Source organism: Rhea pennata, chromosome 5, assembly GCF_028389875.1.
Source record: "Rhea pennata isolate bPtePen1 chromosome 5, bPtePen1.pri, whole genome shotgun sequence".
NCBI lineage: Eukaryota > Metazoa > Chordata > Aves > Rheiformes > Rheidae > Rhea > Rhea pennata.
The window spans coordinates 18,732,266-18,745,455 of record NC_084667.1 but is presented as its reverse complement, the minus strand read 5'-3'; the positions used below and the strand labels follow the sequence as shown (position 1 = coordinate 18,745,455).

At 43.4% G+C, this 13,190-nt stretch overlaps 1 protein-coding gene across 10 annotated transcripts in view; it reads right to left on the bottom strand.

The window, feature by feature from the left end:
- Window positions 1–2,466: 2,466 nt before the first annotated feature.
- Window positions 2,467–13,190, bottom strand: part of NR1H3 (nuclear receptor subfamily 1 group H member 3) — a 30,830-nt gene continuing 20,106 nt past the window's right edge. For all 10 annotated transcript variants that reach the window (XM_062576445.1, XM_062576440.1, XM_062576444.1 and 7 more), the window contains 7 exons: window positions 11,004–11,270; window positions 8,105–8,313; window positions 7,663–7,842; window positions 7,127–7,226; window positions 5,696–5,809; window positions 4,788–4,882; window positions 2,467–4,376 (listed from right to left, as the gene is read on the bottom strand). In XM_062576445.1, the coding sequence (XP_062432429.1) occupies window positions 4,230–4,376; window positions 4,788–4,882; window positions 5,696–5,809; window positions 7,127–7,226; window positions 7,663–7,842; window positions 8,105–8,313; window positions 11,004–11,270 (1,112 nt within the window). In that variant the 3' untranslated portion in view covers window positions 2,467–4,229. The remainder of the gene's footprint in view (window positions 4,377–4,787; window positions 4,883–5,695; window positions 5,810–7,126; window positions 7,227–7,662; window positions 7,843–8,104; window positions 8,314–11,003; window positions 11,271–13,190) is intronic.

Genomic DNA, 13,190 nt, shown 5'->3' with positions numbered 1-13,190 from the left:
TGAAGGGGGGGAGAGCCCGAGAGTCGCCTCATGAGCCTTCCGCAGGGCGGCGCTGCAGCTCGCTCGCACCGCCCTGCCCCCCCCCACCCCCGGAGAGGGGGCGCGCGCACAGGCGGACTGCGGGGAGGGGGCGGGGCTTCCCCAGCGCCGGTGTGGCCGCGCGCCCGGGGCGGCGCCGCCTGAGGTAACGGCCGGCGGCCGTGGTCGCTGCGGGCGGTTGTGAGCCTCTGGCAGGCCGAGGGGGTGATAAAGCCCCTCGGACACGGCTGCCTAGAGCAGCTTGCCCCCAGCTGGGCGTCGGTGAAGATAACCTCGAACATTTTTCGCCAAATGAGGTGTCAAATTACCGCTTTCAAAGCCAGCGCAGGCGACCAGAAGGTAGAGGCGTCACGGCAAAGGCTGGCTTCGGGCAAGCAAGGCAAAGGGGAGTGACAAGGATAAGGAAGCAGTATGTTGCAATAAGGGATACAGTGCTGTGGACTTTCAGGATCCATATATACGTTGAGCTACTTATTTGCTGGTTTGCTGCTGGCTTCTTAAGATCGTAAGAGAATTTAATTATTAAAAGCTTAAGGTGTAGCTTCTTGAATTTTTATAAGCTCTCATAAACCGGTACACTGCACAATCAAATCCATTTAACAAAACCAAAATTACTAAAATAAACCAAAAATGCAGTCAAAACTACCACAAATATCCTAGCAGTAAAAAAAGCATGCAATAAGGTGCAGACCAGTAAAATATTGTATCTGACATTCAAAATATGTATTTTTCCCCCATAGCAGGACTGAGATTTCAGAAATACACCCATCTTTTCCTCCTCCCCCCCCCCCCCACCTATTTGACTGCACTGTGGGCAAGCACAGTCATTGCATAATACCAGAGTCCACAGGGAACACACAGAGGACTGTAGTTCAAACACTCCTGGATTTTTGCAGTGACCAAATTAACAAAATTATCTTGAAACAGGGTACAGACCTACAGCATCAGGACTGGGTCCCATCCAAGCCTAGGAAGCATTTTGCAAATATGCATATGAAGACGTCAAAGGCCACAGATCTCAAGGAGAGTTTTTTTTTCCCACCACTTACTTGAGCTTCTTGGGCTAACCTGGGAAGCTGCTATAAAACTCAAAACTGATTTACGCTTTAAAGAATGTGAATATCTACATGAAGGACATGTCTTTGGTTACATTACAGCAGAACAGGACGGAGAAGCCAGAAGAGGCATAGGAAATCACCATTTTCACCACTGACCTCCACAGCAACATCATTGGTTGTAACTTGGAAACTCCTCATATTGACATGCAGTTTTTCCTCTTCAAGTTAATGAGACAGCTGCTTACCAGAAGCAGCTTCATTGCTACTGACTCTTCTGACTGACATTTGCTCGCAGATCCTTGGACTACAGCCCAGCTGCCCTCTAATCCACCCGGGGCAGCCTTGAGCTGTCAAGCTCTTCACATTACTCCCCACTCTTATTCTACTACAGTCCCTTCTGGAGCTATTCCTATTCCTTCTCATCTGGTTTAGTACTTACAAATATATTTGTGGACCTCTAAATTTTATACTCAGTAATGCAGAGATTTTAGCAGAATATCTTGTCATGTTGAGACTTGCTGAAATGACAATTATAAATTGAAGATGCCCTTCCCTCCCCTCTTTGGCTGGGATCTTCAAATACTTCAGGACCAGCTAATCATAGAATCAGTAAGGTTGGAAGGGACCTCTGGAGATCATCTAGTCCAACCTCCCTGCTCAGCAGGGTCACCTAGAGCATGTTAGACAGGCTTGCATCCAGGCAGGCCTTGAATATTTCCAGAGAAGGAGACTCCACAACCTCTCTGAGCAACCTGGTCCAGGGCTCCATCACTCTCACAGGGAAGAGATTCCCCCTCACATTCAGGCGGAAATTCCTGTGGTTCAATTTCTAATGCTGGACAGCTCTTTTCTTTCCCTTTTTCTACCATTCTCTTTGTTCATATGAACAGCTAATCCTGTTTCTCCTAAGCTAATTGTTTCTGTTGTATCTGCACTAGACATCAGCTAGGAACCTGGCATAATTTGCTCAATAACTAGAAGCATAATGAGGTGATATTTCAGTTTCGTTGAGCCTGTGTTTTGTTGAGGCTACGCAGAAAATAGAGAGGACCACATGGAACAAAAAGGTTGAATTCTGAAAGTAGCTGTATAAGTCACGATGGAGTATGCATGCATAGTGCATGGTGTTCATGACGTACACTTAGTCCACTTCACCTATTTGCCAACTATGGCACACAGCAAGATGCACAGAAAAGCAAAATCTCACACCAAAGGTTGAAAGAAACTGCCTGGAATTGCACTGTTATTCCCCTTTCTCTACTTTCTGCCCTTCTCAACTGATAACTTCACTTTCTTATTAGCTAGGAATTTGTTAAATCAAGAACTTACTCCATCTTTCCCCGGTCTAATGATGGCACATCACAGAATGTCAGAGTCCTGTATTAGGCTTTATTCTTTTATATAAACATTAACATTTCTCAAACAGATTAGTTAAAAATACAGATTTAAACAAGAAATTTTGCAATTGCAATGAGTTATAAAAAACAACAGATTATTTTACAGATTGTTACAAGTGCTTTACAAAGGTGCAGAGTGAAGGCCAGTGGCAGGGGACCAACCTCAAGTGCAAAATGGACACAATACCCTCACCACGGGCATAGCGCTCAGATACACAGCCAAAAAAAAAAAAAAAAAAAAAAAAAGCCATGTGAACCTAGGCTCTTGGGATGCTCACCGGGCAAGCAAACACAGACCCCTATGAGAGAGAAGAATCATGAGACCAAGCTACCAGGGTACTCAAGGTTACATCTCTGAGATCAGCCACAAGATGATGTTTCTTGGAAAATAAGGAACATATTTTTGCAACAGTGTATTTCTCTTCTGTCAGACAAAATATTGCTATAAATCCTACAATACTTACAGTTGTGAATACTTAAGGACTGAGGGCATAAAACTAGTGTGGATTCTCACTGTGCCCAAAGTGGAAAAGAAAGGATACAGGACCTAAGTGTCTTTCTAGAGCAGTCAACACTCCTTATACAGCAAGGACCTCCATATCCCAATCACTAAGTACCTTGGAAAGACTTTGACAAAAGGAAGAAGAGGCAAGCAGATCTGGTTACACTCAACATTCCTGTAGCCCATGATCTGAGAGTTGTGTAGCCTGTAGCTTAGACAATGCCCATACTTCACTAAATGCAGCATGTTCTCTCTCCTTGGCTGATACATCTTCACGATCTTCTTGGAATACATGCCACACGCTCCAAATTCTTTAAAGTTTTTGAGATCCTTCCACCACACCTACCTTGACTAGGTATCAGTCCTTCCCAACTTACTTTCTTCTCTTCCACCCCCAAATATAAAATCTATATCCTGATTTTTTGAGGTACAGTTTTCCAGCTGTTAGCAAACCAAAGGTAAAGTGAACTGGCTGAGAATCAGTATAAGATAAAGTGGTAATGCATTATGTAAAAATCCACTACTTTATGCCTGACATCTTTCTGATGTACGAATGTTCCCTACCCAGAAGGCCTTCATGTTAGATAAAGGACACTACCCATTCCAGGAATCCTCTTTCCAAAGAACAGCCAGAATGAAAGGGCAACTCTAGAGATGAAGTCTCATAATAAAGAAATAACAACAGCTACTTCTCTGGGAATCTTTGCAGAGGGCAGCACATAAAGAGATATTACTTATAGGAAACCCAGTGAAACCCCTAGAACATCCACATTGACTTCCCTGAGCTCCTCAGATCCAGGTACACTGGGGACCCTGCAGAAGCCTTTTGAGCTCGGTTACTCTCAATAGAGAGGTTTTGGCAAGTTCCTGCAAATTCACTTTCATAATCAACAAGAGAGGAAAGGATCAGTGGGCAAATCCCCAGGACATGCTTAGAAAAGAGAGACTCTGAAGAGAGAGGTGTATGTGTATATGGGGAGGGTCTTCATTTCTACCGTTTTCAGATATTTAACGTCATCCATTTGGGGTGTGGGCACTACATCAACCCCCCCCATCTGATCTACCCCAGCTGCCTCCTACATAATCTCATGACATCACTGAAACCCCAGGCCCATCGCTCCCTGCACTGCCTAGCCCAGAGTTCAGTGCCTGGAAGAGGGTAGGCTGGCTTCTTGCTAGCAAAGGCTGGGAGATGGCATTATCCTGACACATCAGTGCCCTGGGAGCATGCAGTCACTCATGCACATCCCAGATTTCTGAGAGCAGAGGAGGGAGTTTCTTGTCCTGCAGCCGAAGGGCAAACACCTGTTCAGAGTGGACGCTACTTAGTGTCCGAAGACTGACCAGCTTCATTAACATCCGTGGAAACATCAGGTGGTCCTGCAGGATCACACAAAAACACTGCTCTTAGTAAATCTACACCAAAACTTTGCTAAAACAAACATAAATATTGGATGCCACATTGTAAATATAATCCTGATTTTGTCTAAAACCAGCATCCGTCAGGAGGTGGAAGTGTAAAGGAAGGAAGAGGAACACTATACCATGCCCCAGAACTCCAGATTCAAGACCTTCCAAGTTGGCTAAACTACATAACACAATACTGGACAGCAGGCTGGGACATTTCACAGATCCTCCATTTACAGCAGCTACCACACAGTCACAAAAGGATATAGCTTGAGGGTAAAGATGGCAAGAGAACTACTACAAGCAGTACTGCAGGAACAGTGGCTGCATAAGCACAAAAAACAGTTTGCATCACTCCCTGGGATGTTCAAGTCAGGCACTTACATTTGGTCTGTTGATGCAAATATAAGAATGAAGGGCTTCCACGTAGGTGTGCTGCAGCCTCTCCACCAGGGACTGGTCCTGCACATTCGGTCGGTCTGCCAAAAAGCCGGTTAGAAGTGAGCAAATTGCTGCAGGCAGCCTCACTTAGACTAACCCCAGACCCTCAGTATGCTCCTTCCCCACAGCCTCATCTAGCATTCGCCCCGTATAGCCAGGAGAGTCATCCAAGACTGGCAGTTTTCCGTCATGTTAGTTTTCTGTAACTGTTATTTCTCAGTCATGTTCACTGAACATGGTGAGTCGGACCTGAATCATTTAGAGGTAGGAAGTTACAGAGACCAGACAGCAGCGTCAAAATGTATTTGGTCGCATGTCTCTGCCCAGAGAAGATAAGAAGCTGCAGTTATTCAGAAAAGGATAGGTCAGCTTCTCCAGTAACCAAGCCAGTGAGAAAACAGAATCAACCTCCCCAGATTTTGATCTTTCAGGTTACAAGACACAGAAAACATAAGCAAAGAGAAGAGGCAGCTTCTTTGCAAAGCCCTTTCCTGGCCCAGAACCATACTGGTCTTGCATCCAAAATATTTTTATTTGACCACTAGATGTCATTCATGTTGCATGACCTGCATCACACCAGAGAAGTGGCAAGCACAGTAAAGGGACAATAAAACAACAATTTCTAAAGAAGGAAGATTCGTATTGGCAGATTTGGTACACACTTTTTCATGAGAATGCAATCTGCCTTCCTGTGGAGGTGGCACTAAAAGTTTCAGTGTATAATTAGCAGAAGTAATAATATGTTCCTTATTCCCTGATCCTAAACCCTCTTCAGCCCCTGACCTTTCTCGACTGTTTTCTTTACCCCACCATTCAGTGCTGCAACTCTTCAGTCCTCCCTGGATTTTTACCTGCAGAGAAAATGTTGATGGCAATTAAAAGTGCATATTCAGCATCGTTGAGCTGTAGCTCATTCATTCCTTTTGAGAACTCAAAGATGGGGTTAATGAACTCAAACTGCAGACCTGCAACAAGCAGAGAAAAGGGTGAGGGTTAGCAATGGCATTAGTTTCTTGCCTCTCTCACTCACAGAATAAGCTATCAGAAACCCACCTCAATATATCAGGGAGCGCAGAGGAGACCCCTACATTATGTGCCAAGTATAGCTGAAATCTCTACCACTACAGGAGAGCAAGAGTAACAGAAGGTGAAGAGTCCAGACCCTAATATAAAATGATACTAGTTTTAGGTCTTCTGAGGGCCTTAAATGTCTCACAGCACATTAACAGGCAATAGCTAAACGAAAATGACATCAACTCTGATGTCTGTCAAAAAGTCAGAAGCCCACAAGTAGGAAACCTACACTTTCCATTCTCGCATCATCATCTCCTTCATCATCTGTCAGCCCTCATGCTTTCAAAGAAAGGTTTTTAATTCTGTGCTCTAGATTCAGCTGAAACCTGTCTGAGCTGAAAAATATAGTTCCAGGAGGTCTGAAATATCTCACTTTTTAGCTCCAAAAGTTGGAGGAGCTAAGGCAGTGCAACTTAAACCTTCGATCACCTTTTTGATAAATGCAGTCTGGCAAAAGTGCATTGTCATTTATTCTGTCATAGCATACAGAGGCTATTGCCACATCAGATTTCTTTGTGCTAAATACTGTACAAATACACTGAAAATTTTAAATTCTTCCCCCAAAACAGGGCCTCAAGTTTCTCATTTTCTGCAGTACAACTGCATCAGAGAAGAAAGAATAAGCCAGAGGGAATCTCTCTGGTTGCCTGCTTTTTGCCTCCCTAAAAAACTGAGGAAAAGACTGCCATGAAGTGTCAAGGAGGAAAAGTACTTACTAAAACTTGAAAAATAAAACCAAGTTCAGCCCCCTACCGTTTTGATCCCACACCATGAGAATTTGACCATTACAGTTTGAAAGTGCAATGAGTGGCAGGCTAGGGCAGTATGTTCATAGAAGGCCAGGAGCGGCCTAGAGGGCTGCAGCATCCTCAGCTTGTCTGCTGCAGGTAAAAAGAATGACCATGGTTGAACCCATGAAGTTTGTGAATCACCTCAGCTTTTTGCTATTAGAATGTGCTGAGTTTGGTTCCTCCCTCTCTCCCTCTCATAGTTAGGTGATCCCTAAGGAACATGATTCTTACCACTTCCTTTCTTACCACTTCCTTTCACTTATCCTAGTGCTTCAATTGTTTCTTCTCTCAAATACCTTCTAAACCTCTTACCTAATTTCCACTCTAAAGCCCACATACTATCTCCAACAGCCCACAAAGGAACAATGAAAGAACACAAGATGCAGGGAAGGAAGAAACACCTGTCTAAAGCACCACCTGCTTTGGCGAAGTCATCCCGATTATAGCTCAGGTCCTTAAGAAATGTGATGCTCTCAATCTCTGGATTGTAGCGTCGAGATGTCTCCAACAACATCACCTGAAACCAGAGGCCAGGGATATACTTGACTTGAACAGAATAAAAAACATTACAACATTGATAATTTGTTGAGGGCTAGAACATCCACTGGAAGGGGGGAAAAAAGGGGGGGGGGGAAGAAACACCAAACAAAACAAACAAAACTCAAACATGTTTCTCTCACTCAGAATGCTTCAAAATTCCAGGGCAAATTCTGCTGCATCCTTTACAGTGTCTGCTCCTGGGAAGGGGAATGCCTGCTCACCACTACCAAGGCTCTTTCTCCATTCTCCTCAGCAGCCCTTTACCAGAATCATCTGGCACTAGAGTAATGGTCTTGTGGCTGAGGTTCTTTCAGTGTGTCCCCCAGAAAAACGGATGAAGCTAGTTCTCCTGGTGGGTTCTCTATATGTTTTCCTCTCTGCTACTATGTACTGTGGTGGAGCCAAACTCTCACCTCTATGGTAGATGTCTTCAATAAAGCAATCTGATCTTCCCTGGTGAGCTCCAGAAAGCCGGGCAGTTGCTTGGCAAAGTCCACAATTTCTTGCACAGAAATAATTGCAAGTTCTGTAAAGTGAGCAAAACGCTGCTGCCTCGCTTCACGATTATTAGGGTCAGGAACCTGGGGCCACGGCTGTGGGGATGGGAAGAGACACAGAATGGAGACAGTGTATTTGAAAGATGGAGAGAGGAAAGACAGGGATGCAAAAGATGAAGTGAACAGAGGAAGAAAGAGACTGAGACACACTGGAAACTCATCTTCTGCTATTCTTTACAGACCTTCGGTCTACAGATCCAATTCTTGAAGCATCTCCCCTCTCCCACACGCTTAGCTCACAACCCTGAGTCCCCAAATTTCATTTTTCTTATTTTGGGTCCACTGGTAGAGCTTTTACCGTCACTTTGATCCTGTCTGTGAATGAGCGCTGGTTGCACTGCTGCTGAGCGGCCACAAGCTTCTCTATCATGCTCAATTGTTCAGGCGTCAGTTTGTGGGAAGGGCTTGGCGGATGCGGAGGATTTGGACGCACTACAACTGTCCGAGCTTGGTCATCTTCTTGCTTCTTCAGTTTCTTCAGTCGGATCTGCTCTTCAGACAGAACATCTAAGAGGAGGAATAATCAGAGAGAAACATGATATGAGAGTGCAGTGCAAACCAAACTAAACATGGGGTAGCGTGCCGTGGATAGAAAGGCAGGGTTTACAGCTGCCTGTATCTGGCATTTGAGTGTGATGCAGGCAGCAATACTTATTGTTTGCTCTTTTCCCCTCTGTAGGTTTTTTCATTGCCTTTCTTTGAAATGGTATTGTCCTGTAAAACGACCACAAAAGACAGAAGCTCCTTCTACACTGCCTTGCAAATGTCAGAAAGGCAGCAGTGGCTCCTCCCATTAAGCAAGTCTCCAAGAGGTAATGTTATAGTAGATTCCAAGTGATGCCCTCTTTGCATGTCACAGTGGGTGCATTACATTTTATATTGTCCTATCGTGTTGTCTTTCTCTGATATTGCTCTATTAACAGCTTGTGTCATTTCATGTTCCTCTTAAGAGGTCAGAGTCAGTACTGGATGGAGTTGGAGCTTGAAAGGACAATCCTCTACATAGCCAAGCTGCAGCAGAGTAGTAAAGAAGTAACATAAAACAAGATAGATAATAAAATAGATTTGTATAAATCTTACTGAGGAGAAATGCAAGTCCTTCTGGAGTATGGCTGGAAGTCATCTTCAGTCATGAAGTAAAAAGGTCACAGCCACTTACATTTAACTTTGTAAGGAGTAATACAATTCAGAAGCATGTGTTATGAAAAATCTTACTGGACCAATTGCTCATGAGTTAATTTAAACATAAAACCTGTTCAAGGCCCGTAACTAATTTGACTAGACTGCAGAATTCAATGATTTGAATGTAGAGGAGGTTTGTTATTAAGTCAAAGCTGCAAGAACTACCTGAAATCTGTATTTGAAAGAGGAAACTATCAGAGCTACCTGATTACAAGATTTTCTTCAAGCAAATCATCCTACCAGCTAGTGATGAATGAACAAAAAGCAGAAAGGGAATTAACTGGCAAAGAAAAATGTATCTTCAAGAAAAAAAAAACAGATAACAAAAGAAAGTTTGACCTTGCAAATAAGATTAAAAAGACACTTGCAAGATTTTTTGAACATTTTTATACAAAAGCAACAAGCAAACATGGCTGCTACTAGGAAAGCAGGCCCCAAAATTGAACAAATATATTACTGCAATTCTTAAAAGAATCACATTAGACATGAAGGCAAGAACTGGAGAACTATTGTGAAAACGTATTCTGAAACGGAAATTAAAATACGCAGGATTGGAGGGAAAGCCAAAGAACGTAACACATTCAGGCTGAGAGTAACCCTCATCCCAGACTTCCAACAGGGATGGTACACATGTGCATGCACACACACACGCGTGCGCACACACACACAGTAACAATTCAAACAGCAAAGACATTCAATACAATTAATAAGTTAGAGGGAAATCTGTAAGACTAGAGAGAATGCCAGTCACAGTATCACAGTCTAAGTAGGGAAGGAAGTGATCCATGCAATTACAGTCCCTTATCTTACAGCTCAGACACACAAAAGAATTTACAGCTCAGTAACAAGTTACCAGGTATCAGTGTACCTTGGGAACTGCCTATGTGCAAGCTCCTACGACATGGTAAATGCAAAGTAATCTGAGTTCACTCAGTTTTCCATAAAGAAATTTTTTAACATCATGGTGCACACTGGCTCGAGAACATATATAAACTGGCCATGAATAACTTCAGTCTGGGAATTAGAAGAATGTTTCCAACAATTAGTAAAAGGAAGCTCTGGAACATCTTTCCAAGTGGAACAGTTGGGGAGAAAAGTCCTCAACTTCTGTCAAAATTAACAAGGCAAATTTACAGTAGGGATTACAGTGTCTGCAAGTATTGCCCAGTCATTGATAACAATGACACGAAGATTCCTTCTGGTTGAATTTTCTTGAGTACAATTGTACCCTCCAACTTCACTATGAGATGATGAGTAAACATTGAAACACACTAAAACATGCTGGAAACTACTTGCAACACAAAAGTAGCAAGGTGGATAGGTAGCCTCGCTAAGTAGCTTTTCAAATAAATCTGTTTTGTAGCTCTCTGGAGCAGGGGGAAATGGAGCAGAGGCAGCACCTGCAGTGCTGCTCCAAACCAGTGTGCCATGTTTCACACACACACACGCACACACACACAAAATGTATCCATGTTTCCTGGATACAGCTTGGTGGGGCATCATTTGTTTTACAGAAGTATATTAATAAAGATGTTTTTGAAATACACTGTGTTCATTATTGCTCTGGTTGCCAGGAAGGAGATTTCACACAGGATTTACATTAGCTGAGGATCTAGTTTGTCAGTTTTGGCCAGCAAAGAGCTGAAACCTAGATGCCTTGGCAGGAGAGGACTGTTCCTGACACACGAGCAGAAACATTGTGGGACATCCAGAAACAGCAGCTTCGTGATTCATGCGAGAAAAATAACTGGGATTATTCCTAGGAATACAGTGGGGCTGTAGCTCTCAGCAGATCAGTGTCGTTCGACTAACAGCCTCACCTCTCCACTTAATCCCTACTGAGCCCTCAGTGACTTGCCACCTACATTCCAGCACGCAGCCTGCACAGTTCGCACGTGACCCTCACAGGCACGCACACCGCCCCCTTCCTTACACTCACTGGCCCCCAGCCCACTCCCACGTGCCTCCTGTCCCAGCACCGTGGTGCTCCTGCCAGCACCATTTCCTGCACTCACATTGCTCCCGCATGCCGGCCTCCTGGCACTTGCGCAGCCGGCACTCCTGACACTTGCGGCGCATGTACATGTCCATTTCGCACTTGCCGCCGTTCTTGCAGACGTACTGTGCACCCTTGATGACACTGCGGCGGAAGAAGCCCTTGCAGCCTTCACAGCTCAGCACGTTGTAGTGGAAGCCAGAGGCCTTGTCTCCACACACACTGCACACTTCATTTCCCAGCATCTTAGGGGCTGGACCTTTCTTCCGCTTCAGGGGGGGATTTTCTACAGAGAGGAACAATAATGAAAGAAAAAAACCACACACACACACACGAGGGAAGTACAATGTTCACAGCTGATCGACATAGTTCTTTGAATCACCCTCAAACCCCCTGCCTTCCAAACACACAGATAAACAGATCCATCCTCCCACTTCAGACTCCCCTTCTGGGCAAGCATATTATCTGCTGGGACAAACAACTATTGTAATAGTTGAAACAGTTTCATTTCAAACACATAAGCAGATACAGCTTCAGATTTTTTTTAGCCCCCAAATATGCTGAAAGAGCTGAAACATATTCAAGTCAGATGTTCTTCTGTACTTTCCATCAGTGGAAGTGACAGTCAGCAATATGAGAAAGGGCTGCAAGAAAGTTGAGCTGAGAGTCCAGAACGCTCAGAAAATCAATTTCTTTAAAATTCATTTCAAGTGCTCTCACTTCTATTCTCTGCCATATTCTTATACCCAAGGATAAAGAAATATGGTTCAGCAGGCCAAGAGTCACAGAAAAACAGTGCTGAAAATCATGATACTACAGAAAGCAGACTGAATAGGCAATCTCTACAAATGGAAAACTTGGAGAAACTGTCAAGACAGAGGATTGCAACTTTGTGGGGTTAAGGGCAAAATACAGGAGAGCAGCACACGGCAGAAGCTCTATGAACCTTTGAAAATCTGAAGCAATCAAGAACAACGCTCCCCACTCCTAAGACTAAACCGCTCTCACACTGACAGGTCATTTATTAAACCTTTTTATGCCATTTGAAACATAAGACCTTCACTACTGTCTTACATTTTAGATGGTCTTGCGCAGTACATCCTACTTCTCCCTATATCATTCTGATGGATCTTAATCCTGTCATGTGCTGTGTGCTCTGAAAACATCTTTGGTCTGCTCTGACATGTCTCACCTTAAGAACTCCAGTAAAATGCCGGCCTATGTTATTGTATATTCCCTCCCCTGGATGTGTCAGCCAACTCTGTTTTCACTCCATTAGTTCTACCCATGTTGACATTTGACATGTCCTTCTGCACAGCTCATCATGCACGGGTTCTTTTCTTCCTGACTGTCTGATGTTATGAATTTTTCTGTGCTAGCTTTTCATAAAGAATACAAACAGCGTGATCTTGGTAAGTCTCTAGATTATGTTTAGATATGCTTGGAGAGTCTTTATAATGGAGTTAATTTACAGCGTTTGGTTTGGAGGACAAGGCTGCTGTGCTCCCTGAGCGAGTGGCGACAGAGTTACAATGGCATGTCTGATTTTCGTATTTCTGATTTTAATACTTCTATCATTTCTTTCAGCTTTGCTTCCTATTCTGCTAACATACCTGAAATCGTAAACAGTCAGAAAGGTTTAGGCAGTTTCAGGAATTACTAATAATGTTCTTCACTGCATATTGGTTCTCACAGTCTTAAGTATATCGGTGTTGATTTTCAATCTCATTGACTTTACAGAGGTTTGGGGGGGGGGTCATTTACTTTGGCCTGCACATCTCATTGCAGATCGGACAGCAGGAAAATGCTATCAGAAAGGTTAAATCTATGATATTCCCCTCTCTCGTACTGTATTTCATTCCACACAATCTATTGCCAAGAAAAAAAAAATGTAATGTCTACAGTTACTTCCAACGACTTTTTTTTTTGCCATTACCTACACAATAACTTCAATAATAATTTTGCAGAAGCCCTGAATTATGTTAACATATTTCTGAAGGCCAGAAGGGTAGCTCAATGACTACCACAAGACAGATCTGTCCAGCGCAAAACAGATTTTTAGCTGTTTTTAAAAGTTACAAAGAAGGCTGATTATCATTCCCATGACTGTTTTTATGGAGACAGAGAAGCTTATTCTTGGATCTACGCAAATTGCTTTCCACCTCTGAACAATAACAATTCAAGTTACATAGCTTGTTATTGTCAT